Source organism: Pectinophora gossypiella, chromosome 18 (genome assembly GCF_024362695.1).
Source record: "Pectinophora gossypiella chromosome 18, ilPecGoss1.1, whole genome shotgun sequence".
In the NCBI taxonomy this organism is placed as follows: domain Eukaryota; kingdom Metazoa; phylum Arthropoda; class Insecta; order Lepidoptera; family Gelechiidae; genus Pectinophora; species Pectinophora gossypiella.
In genome coordinates this window covers 515,690-538,572 of record NC_065421.1, presented here as the reverse complement: position 1 = coordinate 538,572, position 22,883 = coordinate 515,690, and the positions used below count along the sequence as shown (strand labels likewise).

General features: G+C 41.8%; 1 protein-coding gene across 7 annotated transcripts in view; it reads right to left on the bottom strand.

The window, feature by feature from the left end:
• Window positions 1–22,883, bottom strand: part of LOC126375270 (RNA-binding protein Pasilla) — a 114,794-nt gene that overhangs the window by 11,350 nt on the left and 80,561 nt on the right. For 6 of the 7 annotated variants that reach the window (XR_007567550.1, XR_007567549.1, XR_007567551.1 and 3 more), the window contains 2 exons: window positions 6,403–6,556; window positions 3,920–4,092 (listed from right to left, as the gene is read on the bottom strand). Coding sequence is in view for 4 of the 7 variants with exons in the window: in XM_050022200.1 (XP_049878157.1) it covers window positions 3,920–4,092; window positions 6,403–6,556 (327 nt within the window). In the remaining 3 variants the exon portion in view is untranslated. The remainder of the gene's footprint in view (window positions 1–3,919; window positions 4,093–6,402; window positions 6,557–22,883) is intronic. The other variant, XM_050022201.1, reaches the window with a different exon arrangement.

Below are 22,883 nucleotides of genomic sequence, written 5' to 3'. Positions count from 1 at the left end.
ACCCTGGTGTCGGGATTACTATTGAGCGGCGAAAGGTCTCTGACATGTAACGACTACTTACTTACATCAGTAAGTAGTAACCGGGACCAACGTTTTAACGTGCCTTCCGAAGCACCGATAATCTTACTTTCGGACAATCTGGTGATCAGCCAGTAATGTCCTAACCAAACTAGGGACCACAAAGTAATTTTTGTGATGTGTCCCCATCGGGAATCGAACCCGGGTCCTCCGGATCGTGAGCCCAGCGCTCAACCACTGGACCAAGGAGGTCGTTCGTAGAGAGATGATAAAGACAAAAAACTTGTGGAAAAACTTGGAAGAGCCCAAATACACCAGATTTATTTGTCTAGCTTAGATCGTAGACTATAAAATAGGTGATGATGATGATCTCCGACCGATTTCGGCACGACGCTGATGCGCCCGAAGATGGCTTATGTATGCCAATTTTTTTCCGTAAAATAGGTATCAGTTGCGTTAAATAGTGTTCGGAAAGCGTCTAAATCGTCGCAGTATAGGCGTCAAGTGTCGTCGACGAGTGTCGCGCGCCACTCGATCACGCGCGCCTTTCATTAGCTGTTATCTAGTGGACACTGTTATACTGTGACCGTTTAACACCATTCGCACTTAGTGGTTGGTGGTAATAAAACATACAACACGTTTAGCTCGGTCATCTATCGTGTGGGTTGTGAGGTGAATGACCAACCTCATCAAACCTGGTGTCAGGGTTGTTGAGCCGCCAAAGGCCCCTGACGCGACTCAAGTAATGACTACGTACTTACATCAGTAAATAGTAACCGGGACTAAGTTTAGGCGTTTATCTTTGACTCAGTCACTTAGCCTATTTCTAAGTTTGACTGTTATAGTCACATTGATTCAAATTGATTATTGGCTCACGAGTAACCAATTTCAGTGACCAATGAGTATCCAAAATCAGCAGCAAATTGTCGAGATAACTCGCTTTGACTGACGCAGTCTGAACGCAAACCACTAACGCAGCAAAACCACAATCCCGACAAGAGGGTTTTGTGACATTGTCATCCGTTACAAATGGTATTCAGGCTTCATTTACATTGATGGGGACATCAACAGTCAGTCAGAATTAACATAACCTGCGTCTAATACTACGTCTAAAATAAATAAATAAAATAAAATAAATAATTTCTGTAGAGCTAGGGCGGGTTAAGCCAGGGAGCGAAGAACCACCGCCCTGTAGCACCGGGTGCAAGAATAGGGCTACGGTACCCCCTGCCTGTCGTAAGAGGCGACTGAAAGGGGACACTGGAGATCGTGGGTGGTAAGGGCGGGGGCCCGAACCGCCCAACACACGGTCTCCGGGAGGGACGGCAACGCGACATGGCCTCGCGTTGCTGTAAATGCGGGATGGCGTAGGGGTGGGGACCTACCCCGGGACGCGCATTTTTTATAGCAGGCGCGAGGGAAGCACCGGTGCGTTCGCTAGAGATCCCGGAGCTTCCCGACATGCGCAGCAGAGGGCCATCGGAGGGGTTTTAGTCGGTAAGAGTCCGACATAACCTCGTCACTCCCCCGGGTGGCGAGGTATCCATGAGGATTTCCCCTTCGTTACCAAAAAAAAAAAAAAAAAAAAAAAGGGAGCGAAGAACCAGAACCAGGGCGGTAAGAGCCAGGGAAGGTATTACCAGGGCGGGTAGAGCCGGGGCGGGTAGAGCCAGGGCAGTTAGAGCCAGGGCGGTTAGAGTCAGGGCAAGTAGAGCCAGGGCGGGTAGAACCAGGGCAGTAAGAGCCAGGGCGATCAAATCAATAGGTAATCATACAATTTTGTAATCTTTCAAAAGGTTAATAAAAATATATTTAATTACCATTTTAAATTAGGCTATAATTATCCGAAGTGCACTAAAATACCGAAACGTTTTAATTAACATTTAGATATAAATTTAGAGGAATATGGTTTTGAATCCAAAACCGGATTGCTTATAATAGCTTCGATACTACGAAGGCAGGTTATTATAATTACCTTCGAAAACATCGATACCAAACCTATCGATTAGAAGGGAGTTTAAAAGGGTCAAATTTTGACATACACGTAGTAAGGTTAATTAAGTTATGAGTTTGTAGAAAGCTACGCGTGAGTGAGCACGGGTCGACCAGAATCGGTTTTCTTAAGGCGGTTCCACACACGACGCGGGTTATGTAACGGCGCACCGCGCGGCGAGGCGGTATTCACTTGATCAACTTTGACGACAACAAGCCCGAGCATTAACCGAAGCATTAACTACTTGGCCGGACAAATGGGGAGTGCTGAGGGCTCACACCCGGTATAAAATTTAAGACAACAACCCCGAGGGTGCCTAATTAGGCGCGAACCTCGACTAAGGGCGTCATCTGAAATGATAATATTTGAAAAAGTAATCGACCCTAGTGGGCCGATAGCGATATGCGCTGAACTACCTATATTGCTTCTCTTTATGTTGATCGGAATACTAATGAGTGGAAGATGTGTTGTGCCTGGGTGTAATAATAAGGGTCATCATTTATACCCAAAAACAAAGATAAAAGATGCATATGTCTGTTATCCATGAAATTAGAGGGTTAAACGAAGGAAAATATGTACAGCGCCATCTTTATTGTTTTTGGGGAACGTAACCTGTGAAGTCCCTCAATGGTGCTAATTCCTGTAAATACCATCTAATTTCATTTTAAGTTATATCTGTCATTCTCTTATCCGCCGAAAAGGAAAGGGACGGGTAATCGACAAGCATAAAATTTATGGAACACACGTCAATTTTAAGCACAAATCTAAACCAACCGTCTAAAAATTTTACATCCATCAATAACCCGACACAGTTAAGTAGACAGCACGTCAAACGGATTGCATACCAGCGACGTACCTTTTGATTCGCCCGGGTTGTTCATTCATTTACTCATTCTTCCTAAAATTAAGAGCTGTGAATCATCCGTCCCTTTCCTTTTCGACGGATATGAAAATGACGGATATAACTTAAAATAAAATTAGGCGGTGTCTGCAGGAATCGGGGCCATTATCACCATAAGAAACTCTTAGGTTGTTGCACGGAGAGTTACAAATATGTGGTTTTATTTTGAGGAGCTCGGTGGCGCAGCGGTAAACGCGCTCGGTCTGTGATTGTTGAAGCTAAGCAACTTTCGCAAAGGCCGCTCATAGGATGGGTGACCACAAAAAAAAAGTTTTCATCTCGAGCTCCTCCGTGCTTCGGAAGGCACGTTAAGCCGTTGGTCCCGGCTGTATTAGCAGTCGTTAATAACCACCAATCCGCACTGGGCCCGCGTGATGGTTTAAGGCCCGATCTCCCTATCCATCCATAGGGAAGGCCCGTGCCCCAGCAGTGGGGACGTTGATGGGCTGATGATTTAGAAGGAAAGGACAGTGTAAAGAACGTGCAGTGTACCTTTTTCAACAAATGACTTCTATTGTATTTGTCAAAACTATTACCTAATTTCAAGTAACGGGGAGAATTTATATTTTCGCGTATAAGTAGTTACCAAGTACACCGCGAGCCATCCATACAGTTTTTAAACCCGATGCTTGATTATAACCCGATAAACAGTACACCAACTCCTCGCCAACCATGTTTAAGTCTCATGTAACCGGGCACAAATCCTGGAAATTACGTGATATCAATTGCCTATGATCCAAACATGAATTCAAATTCATAAAGTCGAATTCAGTAATTCGAACCCGAATTTGAGCTGTAAGAGCCTTTCCGGTTATTATTCAAGCACTAGGTTCAAACCGGTGTTCATCTACATCACAAAGTAAGCAGATAATCTTCAAGAAGAGTGTTAAGAGTGTATCCGAAAGTGTCCGAGACAAGCGAAGGAACCTCTCCAGAGAACTGTAGACGCTTCAAAGCATAGGAAGCAAGCAGAGTAGCGCGGGGTGCGCGTGAGTGGGTCGTGTCACCTCGGTGGTCACCTCGGTTGTGGGCACGGCGTACGGCGAGCCCGTCGGGTTGTAGTTGGCGACCGGGCCCGCCACGTCGGCATACGACACGTTGGGACACGACCCCGACTGGGGGTCGTCGACAACCTTCTGCAGGATCATCAGACATGCCTTTTTGTTGTTCTCCTTCTCGCCTGGAAGAAGAAAAAGAAGAAGTTAAAAAAGAAAGAAACATTTATTATTTAGGACACCACAGATTACATATATATACATTATAATGACATCACATCAGAAGTCAAGTTTATCTTATGACGGTAAAGATCGTGATAAGTTAAACGTTCGTCCCACAGGCCTCCCCTCAATCAACCGGAGGTGGTATGGAGCATACTCTACCACGCTGCTCAAGCGCGGGTTGGTGGAGACGCTTTTATTTTTTTATATCTGGTTTAAAAGGATTAAGTTCAATAAATTTTGAGATTTTTGAGTCAAAAAAATTGCGGCATCCATCCCGTCCAATGCGCCGCCAATAATATTCGGATTGAAATCCAAAAAGTGTAACTTCCAGGTTTTTATTTAGCAACTTCTACATTTTCCCCACATGAAACAGTTTGCCGGGCGCAAATAAGTCGTTTACATTAGGCTTCCATAGTTCTCCATAAAGCACAATAGTCCATAAATATTGGAGCTCATGGCGTGACCGAGCGTGACCTCCAGCACACCAACATGCAATGAAAGTACTGAACGTCAATAATCAAATCTATCCATCATTTCCAGCTGGAAATATTTAGCTATATTTCTATTACAAAACGGCCGAGTTGGAAATCGGCTAGCGATCTCAGGCTAAAAACGTCGTCGTAAACATTGGTTTATTATTCTTTTAGGGTAGCTAACCATCCGAGTTTCAGAATTTGTCCCAATTTTGAGGGTTTTGGCTGGAGCGGGTGATATTGGGTCAAATTATCAAGTTACCAAGATTTAAAACTTAGAACACCAAATGACTTTTGTTTTTATAGCACTCACCAGTGCTTAGGGAAACTCACAAAGAGAAAATTGAATCGACAAAAAATCACACTCAAACGAGATTTGAACCCAACAACAACACTAATTAGAACACCATCTTTAAGCTATTTAAAATTTACAATCAAGTACCAAGCAACTATGCTGTACTGGGAGCGAATAAAAAATATAGAACACGTTGAGCCATTTGTTCTTCCTAAGCGTAATTAAAATACATAATACCGGGTTCTTACCGCGTTAATCAGGGATTTCATAACCCGTCCCGTGGTCATGGCACTTGCAACAGAGTTGAAATATCGGGAGTCCCTGATTAACGCGGCAAGAAGCCGGTATTATGTGTTTTAATTATGATAATAACTGCGTAAACCTCAAACTTTCTAAGCATGTCGTAAAATTAACGGGCGTCAGATTATATATGTGATATGTACTAAGTCTCAAAATTCAGAGTTTTACAACTCCTTGTCCAAGTTCTATAACTTTGTAAATGGCAGCCCTACTTTTGCGTGAGGCAAATCGAATATTAAAGTCGAATGGCCGAGCAAATTGGTGAAAAATTGTACCCCAATCAGTAATCCCATCTAGTAATGACTCCAATAGTTCAGTAGTTCAGTTTGTCCTTGGGTTCCACTTGTAAGTTACTATTATTAAGTCGTAAAGACGGCAGATGTTGTGCGACGGAGCAACAAAATTGCCACAAAGTACGCTATATTTTGACTTGTATTTTGAAACTAGACAGTTTTGTGCCACTAAGTATGATTGCGCGATTCACATTTTTTGAAGACTTCCGTGTTCAGGTCAGAAAAGGTGATTGCTACATTTACATTTCTTACGAGGTTACGATGTTACAGCAACGCCGGTGATGTTGAAAAAGGTTCCGGCAAATCACACATACATACATAAACAGCCTATACACGTCCCACTGCTGGGCACAGACCTCCCCTCAATCAACCGGAGGGGGTATGGAACATACTCCACCACGCCGCTCCACTGTGGGTTGGTGGTGTTTGGGCTAGTAGCCCAACGGCTTAGCGTGCTTTCCGAAGCACGGAATGATCTTACTTTTTTAGACAATCAGGTGATTAAAGCCTGCAAAGACCTTACCAAACAAAGGACAGTCTCACAAAGTGATTTCGACAATGTCCCCATCGGGAATCGAACCCGAATCTCCTGATCGTGACCACCACGGAGGCTGTACAACAAATCACATAAAAAAAAAGTTACAAAATCGGATCCTTCCACTGTGTCTATTCTTTCATAACCTGACATTCTCCATAAGTTTTCTTTTTGTATTGCAGTTGGGGCGCAATTTGATGGAATGTATGTCATTGTTTTATGGTTCTTTTTTGTTTTAGATTATAAGATCAACCTGCAACTTGCTTCAGTTGGTTACGTCACTAACCCACTCATCACGGCGTCTCACGTTGCTGCTCCTCAATCTACTTCATGTGTCACGACGTCATGGTGATGACGTCACGTGCCGCACTCACCTACTACAGTGATGCAGCGCTCCTGCAGGGACAGCTCCTTCGCCTTCTGCGAGATCTGCACGTAGCTGCCGCTCTGCTCCTTGATCTGCTTGATGTAGTTGCCACCCTTGCCGATGATCATGCCCGCTGTCGAGTTTGGTACCAGGATCTTGACCTGAGAAAGAAGAGGCTAGGTCAGATGGTGGAATAGTATTATAAAGTTAGAAAGCGGACTTTGGGCAGTCATAAGATTTCCTATTTTTGCAACAGTGACACTTAAGACTGAAAAGTCAAAGCACTTTCAAGCCCCAGATTCAAATCCAGATGGGGACATAAAAAGAAACACTTTGTGATCATTAGTTCTGTTAGGAGATTGCAGAATGATCACTCGATTGTCCAAAAGGAAGCAGTTGGTCCCGCGGCCGGGGGGACTTTGGCGGCTCAATAATAACTCTGAGACCAGGGTTGATGTGGTCTTAGACGAAAGAAGAGAAGAAGTACTTTTCCTTCATTTTGATTTATTAATTCCTAATGAGGATAAAAACTAGAAACTCAATGTAGGCGGCAACACTGTTGAGTATTCTTAAATTTTTACAGTTTTCAGTACAGTCCAGATAAAATTCGTGATAAATCGCTACCCGTTGGAAAAAGGCAGTTTTGATTGAAAATAAGTTCTAAGTTTTCTGCTTAAAGATTTTGATTTGATTTGCTTTGGCGGCTCAATAATAACCCTGACACCAGGGTTGATGAGCTTGGTAATTCACCTCACAACCCACACGATAGAAGAAGACTGCCATCGTACCAAGGCGATGTCGTTATCAAGGCGATGATTATGTAAAATATGTCATCGGCTAACCGTATGTAAAATGTTTCTTGAAAATCTTTCTTGAAAAGTACGCCCTTCTGACTTTTTACGAGTTTGCAAATATCGATTTTATATAAGTAACCGTCTAAACTTAGCAGCTAGCTATGAAATATTCAACACACACACGACAAGTTAAGGATTAAAACATTACTACATGTAACGAGTATTTTTCTAGAATTAATAATTACCTTAAAAAAATAATTGAATGTGGAGGAAGCAAGAGAAGTGTATCAGGATCGAAGCAAATGGAATTCCATAGTCTCTGCTTACCCCGGTGGGAAATAGGCGTGTGTTTATGTATGTATGATTGTGTAAAAACAAATTACATTTCAATTTAATCCGTCACTAAACAAACACAACAGGCTTCCAGCAGCATTTTCCATTTTTTTTATCAAACCTTATTTAAAAGGTGTATTTTTTCCCTCTAGCAAAAAGCCCTATAATAGGAAACATTGCTCGTAACTCACAACACTTCCTTGCTTTTTATCGCGGTTCTAATAATAACAATATCCCGCGTTACATGTCAGATAATGGGTGGACGAAATATCCTTGTTCGAGCGCACTTTATTGTTGTACTTACAGTAGGTAACACAACACATTATTAACCGTTCAGACAGTCTTCAAATTATAGATGGCGCTGTACAGCTTTAACGTGTTAATTACCTATTTTCCCATTACACGGGCACATAATTACAATGTAATGGCAGACGCATATATAAAATAATTGTTTCATGATATTAAAATTTGGATCACATTATGTAAAGAATTATGTTGCTACTTATATTGCATCTCTTTATTTTGATCAGAACAATAATGGGTGGACGATGTAATTGTGCCTAAGTGTAATAAAAAGGGTCATCATTTATACCCAAAAACAAAGATAAAAGATGCATATTATTATCTCTGATATCCATGAATATCATGAAAATTTCCGACGTAGGTACCTCACAATGTCATCCGACCACCGGGCTCGAGGTCTGCCTCGATATCGCCATGGTCCAAGAAGACCGTAAGTGTTACCATTCAATTGGTATCTCCAACATTCTAAGGACGCGAATTTTATTATTGCAAATTAATTGAATTACTGACTAATGTATACGTATAATTAATTACTAATATTTGTCACGTAGTATACAAAGTCATTAAAAGTGTACGTAAATCTTTTATTAAAAGTACAAAATTTCCTTACAAAGTAAATTAAAACCATTGAACGTGGGTAATTTATTTTTTACGAAGTGGCAACGCAGGGTCGTATGACGTCAGTTGGGCTGACCTTGAAAATGCTAGCGTCAGTTTTGAGCGTACCCTTATCCCTTGGCCACCATTCAGTAACAGCCTTAGTCCATCTATTTTCGTCCCGTCTTGCCAAGTGTCCTGCCCATCTCCACTTAAGCTTAGCGATTCGTATACCTACATTATCGACTTTAGTGCGTTGCCGAATTTCGACGTTTGGTATACAATCTACCAGGTAGGTGGACGCCTAACATGGCGCGCTCTCTGCTCACTCTAATTTTATAAGTGTGCTCTTTCGTTTCTCTCCCTCATTCAGCGCTTATCGCTATCGACCCACTAGGGTCGATTAGTTCTTTCAAATATTTTCCCTCTGAGACGACGTCCCGAGCCGAGGTTTGCGCCCAACTGGGCACCCTCAGGCCTGTTGTCTTAAACGTTGTATCGGGTGAGAGCCTTCAGCGCTCCCCATTTCTCCGGCCAAGTAGTTAATGCCATCTGCGGCAAATCTATAATAAGTCACGTCAAAAACAAAAGACAAAAACAAAAGCTCTTTCGTCAGCGGCCATGTTTCGCCGCCATAAGTGAGTATGGACAGCACACCTTGGTTTTCAGGCATTGCGGATTTTTTGAGGCGAAAAAAATTATTTATGTATTTGTTAATTAATTAAGTTTCGAAAACTCAAATAGACTACCATTAAGACTAGATTAAGTTAATAGCAACGAAATGACCTTGTACGGTCGCACTTTACACTTGTACCCCCAACCACACGTGGTTACTAATAAACGTATCAGAAATACGCGAGGAAATGTACCTTTGCATAACACTGTACAATACACCTAGTCAGAAAGTTTTGTGGTCAAATGTATTAGTTAAAAAACATTACGTGGGTAAACTTGTGTTGTAACGTGTATGTGTAAGATTGTTTGATAGAGGCAGTTGATTATATGGTGGCGAGTTGTTCGTGCTGACAGAGATGAATTACTATTTGCACACGCTTTTACGAGTGTAATATTTCTATTGGAATATGATGCCTTCAATGACTTCTAATCGACATAAACTGGAATGGTGCGGTGGTGGCGTAATAAATTCATTGCGTATCTCGTTGAAATACGCCTATGGTTTGTGATGTATGGATGCAGTGATAAGAAATTGGTGAAATCCGTGATAGCCTTGTTCAGAGAACGCGTGGCTTACATCTTAGTGTCATGGGTTTGAATCCCTGACGTGACTTATTGTAGATTTACCGCAGATGGCATTAACTACTTGGCCGGACAAATGGGGAGCGCTGAAGGCTTTCATCCGGTACAACGTTTAAGACAACAGGCCAGTGCCTAGTTTGGTTGGAATCCCGACTCGGGCTCTATAAACTACTGAATCCGATTTTGTGAGTTTGAATTCATGTTCGGATTATAATATACAGGGTGTTAGTGACATCGTAACGAATACTCAGGGGAACGATTCAGACCATGATTCTGAGTTAATATCAGGTGGAATTTTTCGTCGCAAAATTCATGTTTTTTTTTTAGTTTTTTAAAATTATTTTCTATTCTATACTTTTGCGATGAAAAATTCCACTTGATATTAACTCAAAATAATCAGCTGAATCATCCCTCTCAGTATTCGTTACGATGTCACTTACACCCCGCACAAGTACATACGGTAGCCATACAAGTAGGTATGGGTGTTAGTGACACCGTAACGAATACTGAGGGGGATGGTTCAGACCATGATTCTGAGTTAATATCAAGTGGAATTTTCAGTCTGAATATTCATGAAAATTTTTGTGTTTTTTTTTAAATTATTTTCAGTTCCATACTTTTGCGACGGAAAATTCCACTTGATATCATCTCAGAATTATGGCCTCAATCACCCCTCAAAGTTTTCGTTACGATGTCACTAACACCCTGTATATTATCGATATGACGTGATTTCCAGGATTTGTATCCGGTTAATGACAGTAGGCTCGCCCCCTATTACATGGAACTTAAACATAGCTGGCGACGAGTGGGTGTATACAGAATACATTTCTGCCTACCCCTTCGGGGATACAGGCGTGATGTTATGTTATGTGGTACGTAAAAATACATTAACGAACTGAAGCGTTTAGCATTTTATTTTTTGTATTCTTTTCTTTCTTTTTAGGATTTTTTTTTGCGTCTCAATTTTTAGTTTGCACTAAATATTTCCAGTAATTATTGGAAATTAAATTATATTTATATCTGTATAGTACGGAATGAGTGTTATCGCAGCGGTAGGTATTTTGCAAATGCTATGGTTTCTGCACAATTACGAACATATTTAAAGTTAATTTACTTACAGGCACTAGTATAGTTTTTTTTTAAATGAAGCATTAGAATAAAATATAATAAGTATGCTTCACAATATTACAATCTATCCTACAAGCTAATAAGCAATTTAACTTTAACCTAAACTACTATACGTAAATAAAACTAGTATAGTAACACTCCTCTTCATACAGTTTTTATTTATTTATTATCTAAAGTAGTCAATACACAGTCATTACAGGTACAGTCATGAGCAATATAATGTACCCACTTTAGGACTCTGTCGCCCTAACACATTTGACATTTAGTGAGACTTACAGTTCAATTTGTCAAAAAAGTTAATGTGACATAGTACCAAAGTGTATACATATTAATGCTCGTGACCGTACCGCCGTCTATATGGTTGAACCAACTGTGTCAGCGGAAACTATACTTAAGATAAATTAATAACTTAATGGTGTAAGTCCTGTACCGGGGTTCGAACTTGCGTTCCCCGTTTGAGAATTGAGAAGCTAGCCAGTGAACCACAGGATCACAGTGACTATAAAAGAAATATATTACAGCAAGGAAATGCTCCAACATCCGTTATTCAACAGGATACCTTCACCTCAATCTTGGGATGTGGGGTGATATAACTATACAGGGTGTCAGTGACATCGTAACGAAAACTTTGAGGGATGATTCAGACCATGATTCTGAGATGATATCAAGTGGAATTTTCCGTCGCAAAAGTATGGAACAGAAAATAACTTAAAAAAAAAAACAAATTTTTTTATGAATTTTCCGACTGAAAATTCCACTTGATATCAACTCAGAATCATGGTCTGAATCATCCCCTTCAGTATTCGTTGCAGTGTCACTAACACCCATACCTACTTGTATGGCTACTGTATGTACTTGTATGGGGTGTAAGTGACATCGTAACGAATACTGAGAGGGATGATTCAGCTGATTATTCTGAGTTAATATCAAGTGGAATTTTCCATCGCAAAAGTATAGAATTGAAAATAATTTAAAAAAACTAAAAAAAATAACATGAATTTTGCGACGGAAAATTCCACTTGATATTAACTCAGAATCATGGTCTGAATCATCTCCCTCAGTATTCGTTACGATGTCACTAACACCCTGTATATCTGACGCCTTTTGACGGCAATAGTGTGCGCGGGAGGACTGAACCTGACACGGCTATGCACCAACCGCCGGTGACGTCACATTGCGACATTCTCTTCCCCGGGATATTGTTTAAGGAACTTCAGGACCAGCTCAGTAGATTCGATTAATTCTTCCAAATATAATACAAAAAGAAATGTTGCACGATTTTTTTTACTCACAAACAGTTCGCATGGCCATTTTAATCTTTCTTGAAAATTGCCGGTTGCTCCATACAAACTTCCACCCCCCATTTTCCCTTAAACTATTTCAACTTAAAAAATCACGTCAATACTTTCCCATTTACGTAAAATATTACATAACATAAACAGCCTATATACGTCCCTCTGCTGGGCACAGGCCTCCCCTCAATCAACCGGAGGGGGTATGGAGCATACTCCACCACGCTGCTCCAATGCGGGTTGGTGGAGTTGTTTTTACGGCTGATAGCCGGGACCAACGGCTTAACGTGCCCTCCGAAGCACGGAATCATCTTACTTTTTCGGACAATCAGGTGATTCAAGCCTGAAAAGTCCTTACCAAATAAAGGACAGTCTCACAAAGTGATTTCGACAACGTCCCCGAAAATATTAGTATGGATTTAAAAAATAAATAAATAAGGGTTACAAAATACATATAAAAATTAAAAGGGGATGTTAGGGGTGTTACTCTTTAATGAGTGGAAGTAGCGAAAGTGGTACGTCTGGATCATAGTGAGTGGAATGCCGTGGTTTCTGCCTCCCCAGACGGGTAATGGGCGTGGTCTTATGTGGGCATGTATGTTAAGGGTCCGTACCCCATACGCAGAACTCGAGCTGACATGCACAATATCGGCGGTCGTTTACGTAACGCTGCGGACCGCTGCGGCACGCGGCCATGCCGGGGTACCGGGGAAAATACCCGCAGAGGAATTACAGTGTTGCCAGAACGATACTTTAAATTAACCTACGTTCCACTATGCAAGTTTGCAGAAGCAAAAAATGCTAGGTTTAGAAAGAAAACAGAATAGAGGGGTTAAAATTACCACATCGAAGCAATTCATCTAAGAAAGCAATATTGCAATTTGACATTTGCGCATATAAAAGTAAGTGCGTAATGCAAACAAATGTCAAATAGCAATATTGCTTTCTTAGATGAATTGCTTCGATGTGACAATTTTAACCCGCCTATATTTAGGTACTCAAGGTGTGGCGTACAGTCATGAGCAATATAATGTACCCACTTTAGGACTCTGTCGCACTAACATATTTGACATTTAGTGAGACTTACAGTTTCAATTTGTCAAAAAAGTTAATGTGACATGGTACCAAAGTGTATACCTACTCGTATATATTAATGCTCGTGACCGTACTTAGTTCACCTTGCGATGGATGTACATCTGACTACTCCAAGTGGGATATAGTTTGTTTTTTATGTGTCTTGTTACCGAAGGTTTTATAAGTACTCGGATGTACACACAACATAGGATCACGCCTATATCCCCAAAGGGGCAGGCAGAACTATATACCTACACCCACTCCTCGCCAGCTATGTTTTAACTGTAAGTCTTCTATCGTGTGGGTTGTGAGGTGGATTACCAACCCCATCAACCCTGGTGTCAGGGTTATTATTGAGCCGCCATAGGCCTCTGACGTGACTCATGTAACGACTACGTACGTACTTACATCAGTAAATAGTGACCGGGACCAACGGCTTAACATGCCTTCCGAAGTACGGATTTACTTTCGGACGATCAGGTGATCAGCCTGTAATGTCCTAAACAAACTAGGGATCACAAAGTGATTTTTGTGATTTGTCCCCACCGGGATTCGAACCCGGGACCTCCGTGTCGTGAGCACAACGCTCAACCACTGGACCACGGAGACTGGAAGTAACAGGGCAAAAATCCTGGACACAATGTGGTTGTCAATTATTTAACATCCAAACATGAATTGAATCAAAGTCGAAGTATTTGACAGTTGACAGCCAAGTAAAATAATCCGGTAGAATTTTGCTTGGCTGTCAAGTAGTAAGACTTTAAACAAAAACCTTTGGCAGATACTGGCCCTATCTCTAGCTAAACAGTAATCCTTGTTTGTTGGGACAAACGACACGTTTTAAGATAAACGCTCTTTGTGAGAAAGAGACAAAGCATACGCCAATTAGCATGTGGGAAAGAGTCAGGTAATGTATTAATAGTCCAGTATTTCGCATGCATTTATCTGATGTAGCGTAAAGGAGTTACTAAGGGGACTAAATGTAAAACAATTTAGGTCGCATTTGGTTCGCTTTACGAATTCGTTTGTGGTGTAAATTGTTGTAGGTTTGCCGCGGATGGTACTTTCTGTTTGGCCGGACAAATGGGGACCATTCAGGGCTGTCATCAAAAGAACAACACGAGTCCTGGGGTTTCCTGATCTTCTCTTCTATTGTGTGGGTTGTGAAGTGGATTACCAACCTCATCAACCCTGGTGTCTGTGCTATTACTGAGCCGCCATAGGCCCCTGATATGGATCATGTAACGACTACGTACTTACATCAGTAAGTAGTAACCAGGACCAACGACGTAACGTGCCTTCCGAAACACGGATCATCTTACTTTTTGGACAACTAGTCCTCTATTACATGGGATTTAAACATCGTTAACGTGGAGTGTGTCGGTCACGAGCATTAATATGTATACACTTTGGTACCATGTCGCATTAACTTTTTTGACAAATTGAAACTGTAAGTCTCACTAAATGTCAAATATGTTATTGCTACAGAGTCCTAAAGTGGGTACATTGCTCATGACTGTACAATACTATACACCAACCTCTGCCTACCTCTTAGGGGATAAAGGCGTGACGCTATGTTATGTTACCATCATCAACAGCATACGTCAGTTCTGATAGTCAGTCGAGCAATAAATTGGCTCTATACACGGGGTTTTGCGGAGTAGTCCCGGGAGGGCTCGCATCCACCTCACAATGACCGGCCAATCAGCTGTCCGATATCCCGGGGTAGAGGGTCGAATATTCACGTGCTCGCTTGCTAAATATACGGAAGGTATACAGTGGCGGCCGTTGCAAAATATTTAGGTGGCGAGACCTCAGAATACAGTTTTTCTTCCATTAGTTGACGGCCACCGAAATATACCTAATCAAATCTTGGAACAATGTCGTTTACGACCACCCTTTAAATGTATGAGAGCCCCCTCACTAAGAGGTCTAATTCACAGGGCAGGTGTGCCCAATCCATTTACTCCCCTGTAGATCCGTCTTGGCTGATTTTGGCTTTTTGCGAGAACATTTACTAGTCTTCTATCGTGTAGTTGTGAGGTGGAATACCAATCTCAGCAACCCTGGTGTCAGGGTTATTATTGAGCCGCCAAAGACCCCTGACGAAGACTCATGTAACGATTACTCACTTACATCAGTAACCGGAACCAACGGTTTAACGTGCCTCCGAAGCATGGATCATCTTACTTTCGGACAATCGGGTGATCAGCCTGTAATGTCCTAATCAAACTAGGGATCACAAAGTGATTTTTGTGACATGTCCCTACCGGGATTCGAACCTGGGACCTCCGGATTGTGAGCCCAACGCTCAAATTACTTTGTGGTCCCTAGTTTGGTTAGGACATTACAGCCTGATCGCTTGATTGTCCGAAAGTAAGATGATCCGTGCTTCGGAAGGCACGTTAAGTCGTTGGTCCTGGTTACTACTCACTGATGAAAGTAAGTAGTCGTTAAATGAGCCATGTCAGGGGCCTTTGGCGGCTCAATAGTAACCCTGACACCAGGGTTGAAGAGGTTGGTAATCCACCTCACAACCCACACGATAGAAGAAGAAGACCAATGTCTAAGCAGAATAGAAAACTACGTTTTTCTTTTACCTCAATGTAATAAACAGCCTCCGTGGTCTAGTGGTTAGAGCGTTAGGCTCACGATCTGGAGGTCCGGGTTCGATTCCCGATGGGGACATTGTCGAAATCACTTTGTGAGACTGTCCTTTGTTTGGTAAGGACTTTTCGGGCTTGAATCACCTGATTGTCCGAAAAAGTAAGATGATTCCGTGCTTTCGAGGGCCTATTAGCCGTAAAAACACCTCCACCAACTCGCATTGGAGCTGCGTGGTGGAGTATGCTCCATACCCCCTCCGGTTGATTGAGGGGAGGCCTGTGCCCAGCAGTGGGACGTATAATAATATAGGCTGTTTATGTTATGTTTGTACGCTCCCCACAAGTCCGACAGATACAAAACAAGTGGATTTTGAAAACAACATTATCACGATGCACTATCGCCAATTCGTTATCTGCGCAAACAGAGCTCATTTTAGATAACACTTGCGCTGCACTAATGTACGCAGTGATTACTTTTTACGAGTGTTTGCTGCAAGCGAGTTTGAACCTTACAGTGTTGGCTGGCGGTGGATAATGCAATGAGCCGCGTGCGTGGGCGTCGAACACTCATAAGCATAGATTGTTATTTCCCTTACATTCAGCAATTTTAAATAAGCTAGTATTACCCTCAATAGCTTTAGGTTTGGCCACACTCTGGACCCCGATACCCCGATACCGACCCCGCCGGCGTGGTCGACGATTGCCTCAATCAGCGCTTATCGCTATCGACCCCTTAGGTTCAAATATTTTTCCTCTCAGACGACGCCCTGAGCCGAGGTTCGCGTCCAACTGGGCACCCTCAGACCTAAGATAACTTGGAGTTTGGACTTAATTGGATTTACGTTACTTTAAGGCACTCATTCTCCATCCAGCAGGAACTAGGTCGAAAAGTAAATAACAACTTAAAATGGCTCGTCGATGCTCCAACGCTCGCATTAAAGCCCTTTTTAAAACAACCACTTCTCTCGCGCGCAGTGAACGACAGGAAGCAGGATTTCAACTTGATTTTAATGTCCAAGTTAAAATGTTTACATTAAGTAAGCTCTACTGTAGCTTTTCGCTTAGAGTTGTCGTTAGTCATCATTTCCCTAACATTACCCCGTTTTTCACACGGTCCACTTACCTAACCTGAAAATTTGACAGGTCCGGTTTTTTACAGAAGCGACTGCCTGACTAACCTTCAAACCTGCGAAGGGAAAGCCAGCCCACAGGATAGACACATACCTCCGAAATTGCATTTCTCGGGAATGTGGGTTTCCTCACGATGTTTTCCTTAAACGCTGAGCACGTGATCCAAACATGAATTCGAAAATAAATTCGACAATCATTGGTTTAAGCCTGAGATACAGAGTTGTCACTAGTGTTTTTTTTTTTTTTAATTTAAATCATAGTATGCTATCTTTCGATTACACTTTGTATTTAACATAATATAGCATCACGCCGATGCATCCGGAGCGATGGGCACGGATCGTTACTCACTGGATACCTCAGGACGGGTATAGGAGTCGAGGATGTCCGCGTAAAAGATGGTGTGACGACCTCAATGCTTAACGGAGGGATTGGCCGTAGATCGCGCAAAGTCGAGAGGAGTGGAAAAATCAAGGGGAGGCCTTTGCCCAGCAGTGGGATCGAATAGGCTAAATAAGATAAGATAAGCATCACGCCGTTATCCCTGAAGGGGTACGCTGAGGTGTATTATAGTGTAATAACACCCACTCATCGCCCATATAATAGGGGCGTTCTACCAATTGGGTTACCACGGCTCCCTGTGTTATGTTACAATATCACACTCGTAATTCTTTACAGGGTAGCCAGGCCCGGAAGTCACCAGAAAGCAACTTATTCAGTTGATACTAAAATTAAAATAATATTCTTATTTAATTTATCTAAAATTACTTCCAAGTCGAAGGGAAGCATAAATTCAAAAACTTCAATTGAATTGAGACACCCTCGAAGGAACTGGAGGTGTGGTGTGTGTTTAGGAGCCGTTTGCTTAGGAGCTCGTTAGTCGCACAACCCAGCATCGAACCCGAGACATCTTCGACAAATGTGCTTAGCGTTACACTTTCGAAAGTTAAATATTTGGAAACTGGAGACATTTGGGCACGGAGATCGCTGCTTCGATAACAAATGATGTTGTCTTCTATTGTGTGGGTTGTGAGGTGGATTACCAACCCCATCAACCCTGGTGTCAGGGTTATTGGGCCGCCAAAAGCCAAAAGACACAACTCACGTAACGACTACGTACTTACATAAGTAAGTAGCAACCGGGACCGGCTTAACGTGCCTTCCGAAGCACGGATCATCTCACTTTCGGACAGTCAGGTGATCAACCAGTAAAGTCCTAACCACGGGGATTCGAACTCGGGGCTTCCGGATCTTGAGCCCAACGATCAACCACTGGAGCAAAGAGGCTAGTCGTGAGATTGAGACTATCGGATATTACCAACATGCGTATAGTAGGGCTGCCACATATTATCAGAATCAGAATCATTTATTCAACGTAATTATCATGGATAAACTTGTTAAAGGTCAATGTAACATTTTTGAATTTACGTCATTTCGCAAGGTGTTATGGCTGAGGAGAAGAAATGACAAGAAACTGCAACAGCAACACATCTTTTAAAAACCACTGAGGATATACATTACAAGTTATTTAATAACTAGAGGAACACATTCAATACCAGACATTTATTTACTATGCGTCCTATTGACAAAGAGGAACAAACGACTCCACTATAAATAGACCTATTGTACTTCATCTATGCGTATTTCGTTCTACATCTCCTATTCATATAGGACAGGTCCCGACACGACCGGCGAGGCAAACGTGGTATACTGAGTATTATAATTCTGTTTCTTTTTAAATATCCTGCTCTCGTGTGCCCTTTTGTGTTTGATGCTTTGAAAGCTTTCCAAGTTTGGGTCTTTAGTCGATTCGGACCACATGTACGGACCGCGGCGCGAATCCTCTTATGCTCTTTTCGAATGAGTCGATTCGCACCGAATTGCGTCGGGAAATTCTGATTACTAATTAAAGACAGATCTAAAACAAACGAAAAGCATTTTCTTTTTTCTATTTAACTTATTTATGAATTTTATTCAAGAAAAACGTAATAATAAGTCCGACATTTTGTCACGTTTTCCATGACGTCACAGTGTGCTTTTCGTACAAATTCCATAGTGTTTTCGTGTTTTGACGTTTAGTAAAAAGTAACTGATTTGATTAGTAGGACATTAGCCTATTGCCCCAGGTTTTTTTCAATTGGGCGGTTCGGACCACACTAAAATAAAATGTAAAATGTAATTTAAATAAATGCTGTCCGAATCGACTCATAACAAAAAAGTTCTTTGGTGATTTACACCGCGATGCGAAGATAAATGTCAACCTCTATTGATCGAAGCCTGTGATATTAGTCGCGCGACACGCAATAGCATAACCGTGCAGACACAGATGAGCACGTTAATTGTAAATTGCATCGCTCTATAATGGAGCTTATTAATTAATAAATTCCACCGTTTTGCTCCACAATGGAGCTAATTAATGCTCATAGGTAGGTATGTTAAGATGCTGTGTGGGAATGCTAGAGCATAGCGACGTTAAGGGTAGGCTTTTGAAATAAAAAAAATATTGAGAATCCCAAATATCTACCCAAACCGTTACTCCTAGTTGCTAAGCAAAAATTTAGTTACGAAAGCGACTATCCCCGAAATCAGAAGTCAGTAAAGAAGACCCTTAAATAACTGTGAAATTATACAAAGAAACATTTGCAGACTGTACCAATTTCAACACTAACGCAAAATGATTACAGACGTCACATTTCATATAACTTTTCCAACAAAATAATGATTTCCCAACAAAATTGTGGTCTATTGTGTAACGGGTAACCTGGGTTGGTTCATTCCACGTCCAATATACGACGTCGATTGTTGTTATAATTATTTCTGTAAAAGGCAAACAACTAACATACAACAACTTGCCAACCAACTTCTAAGTTTTCATTATTAATTGCTGTTACATAAGGCGAAAGGTTAATTATTCGGTATACTTTCAGGATTTTGGTTGGTTTGGTTCTTAGGAGCCGTGGTAGCCGAATTGGTAGAACGCTTGCCTCTCATTTTGAAGTCGCAGGTTCGAACACATCCAATCCAGCACAGGCCAAAACCTCGACAGAATTCATGTTTGGATTATCGTGCTCCACGTTGAAGGAAAACATCGTGAGGAAACCCACATTCCCGAGAAATGCATTTTCGGAGGTATGTGGTTTTTTTTTAATTATTTTCAGTTCCATACTTTTGCGACTCGAGCTCCTCCGTGCTTCGGAAGGCACGTTAAGCCGTTGGTCCCGGCTGCATTAGCAGTCGTTAATAACCACCAATCCGCACTGGGCCCGCGTGGTGGTTTAAGGCCCGATCTCCCTATCCATCGATAGGGAAGGCCCGTGCCCCAGCAGTGGGGACGTCAATGGGCTGGTGATGATGATGATGACTTTTGCGACGGAAAATTTCTCTTGATATTAATTCAGAATCATGGTCTCAGTCAGCTCCTCTGTATACTACAGAGGCCGATTCGAGGAGAGGATGAGTCGAAGGAACATCTCAGAATTCGGGAGTGAGACTAACCCATCGCCAACACCCCGTCCATCACGCAAGACAAATCCAAACTTCATTAAACTACACAGCGATACGTCACGATAATCCAAAGATCCACTCATTACTTACACCCCGACAATTGAATCCCAAATCCATAGTTATATCGAAGCTTAGCCGTAACATACCATACATAGATACATAAACTCACGCCCGTAATCCCTAATGGGGTTGGGCAGAGCTATAAGTAATCAAAGACAACTTGCAGCCACTGTTGATACGTCGTAAGCTGGATACGATGAACCTTATGGTGATAAGGGATCAGCCTATCGCCCATAACATTAGTCTATCATGTTAGAGGACACAATCCCTCTGTCGGTTTTTGCGACACGCCCGGGAAGACAAGCAGCTGAACGTGTTCTATGTTTTTTCTTTGCTCCCAGAACAGCATAGAAGCAAGAAACGAAGTTTAGCCTTAAGGACGTACAATTACACACCTATACTTATAACACACTAATATAATTTTATAGACCTTTTCACGCTTAAACCGCTTGACCGATTTTTTTTTGGAGATAGTTTAACCTTTACCTAGGGAAGAACTTACATAAACTTACATCCGTAATCCCTAATGGGGTGGGCAGAGCCACAAAAAAAAAACACACACACACACAACACAAAGTAAAGACAACTTGCAGCCCCTGTTGATACGAAGTCCTAAGATAGATATGCTGAACCTCATAGTGACAGATAAAGGATCAGCCTATCGCCCACAACAGGCTAGTTTCCAACTAGCCAAATCAGTTGCTTTTTTCTAAACGTGAAAACACGAAATTACTACGGAATTTGTATGAAAAAGCAACCTGTGACGTCATAGAAAAACGTGACAAAATGTCGCACTTATTAAACTTTTCTTTATTAAAATAGAAAAAAGGAAAACGTTTTTTAAGACCTTTGTATTTAGTAATCAGAATTTCATAATTTATATCTCAACCTACGAATCTACCCAATTGTCCATCATGCATGTTAGAAAAGACGTATATAGATGATGAGGAGCTCGGTGGCGCAGTGGTAAACGCGCTCGGTCTGCGATTGTTGAAGTTAAGCAACTTTCGCAAAGGCCGGTCATAGGATGGGTGACCACAAAAAAAAAGTTTTCATCTCGAGCTCCTCCGTGCTTCGGAAGGCACGTTAAGCCGTTGGTCCTGGCTGCATTAGCGCCCGCGTGGTGGTTTAAAGTCCGATCTCCCTATCCATCTATAGGGAAGGCCCGTGCCTCAGCAGTGGGGACGTTAATGGGCTGGCGATGATGAGATGACTTTTATCTACGAAATCATCCCTTAAGGGGGTGGAAAAGAACGTATCCCGCGCGACAAGCGAAATCCGACCGAAAAAGTTGTTGATATAAGGGCGATATAACGGATATTGCCAAATCCTTACAAATCGCCCGCCCTTACCAGGCGTCCACGCGTAGAGGTGTTTGCCCTGGCCTTGTATACAGATATACATATACAGGATGTTAGTGACAGCGTAACGAATACTAAGGGGGATGATTCAGACCATGATTCTAAGTTAATATCAAGTGAAATCAGTCGCCAAATTAATGATTTTTTTTGGGCGACTCAGTCACTCACTCACCTTCACACCAGGGTTGATGGGGTTGGTATTACACCTCACAACCCACACGATAAGAATATTTTTTTTAGATTATTTTCAATCCTATACTTTTGCGACGGAAAATTCCACTTGATATTAACTCAGAATAATGACTTGAATCATTCCTCTCAGTATTCGTTACGATGTCATTTACACCCCGTACAAGTACATACAGGTAGCCATACAAGTATGGGTGTTAGTGACGGCATAAGAAATACTGTGTATATGGAATTTTCCTATCGGAAATATCATGAAAGATTTATTGTTTTTTTTTTAATTATTTTCCGTTCCATACTTTTACGACGGAAAATTCCTTTTGATATCAACTCAGAATCATGGCCTGAGTTATCCCTCGAAGTTTTCGTTACGATGTCACTAACACCCTGTATACTGGGTTAGGCAGAGACAACGGAATTCCACTTACTACGTCAGGACACCACAAAGAAAAAGACATACATAAACTCACGCCTATTTCCCACCGGGGTAAGCAGCGACTATGGAATTCAACATGCCTCCACCATCTTGGAATACACAGACACATTTGAATGAATCGAGTCCCTGAAAAGCTCAGCCAGTCACAATATTACACGGCCAAATTAAAAAGATCATGGATGAAAAGCTATTGTTAGCGATGTCGCCATTGTTATGCCGCAAGTAGGAGAAATGAGCCGTACCGGAAATTAAATATTCCAGATTCAGCCACTTATCAAGCAAACATCGCCTTTGGGAATAATCTGATAAACCTTACGGATTTACACTCCTTCGATACCCGGGAAAGCCATCTCACTGAATTTTTACTTTACTTTGATATTTCACGTGCTTGAACCTTGGAAAAATCCGATCAATAACCATTTTTTAAAT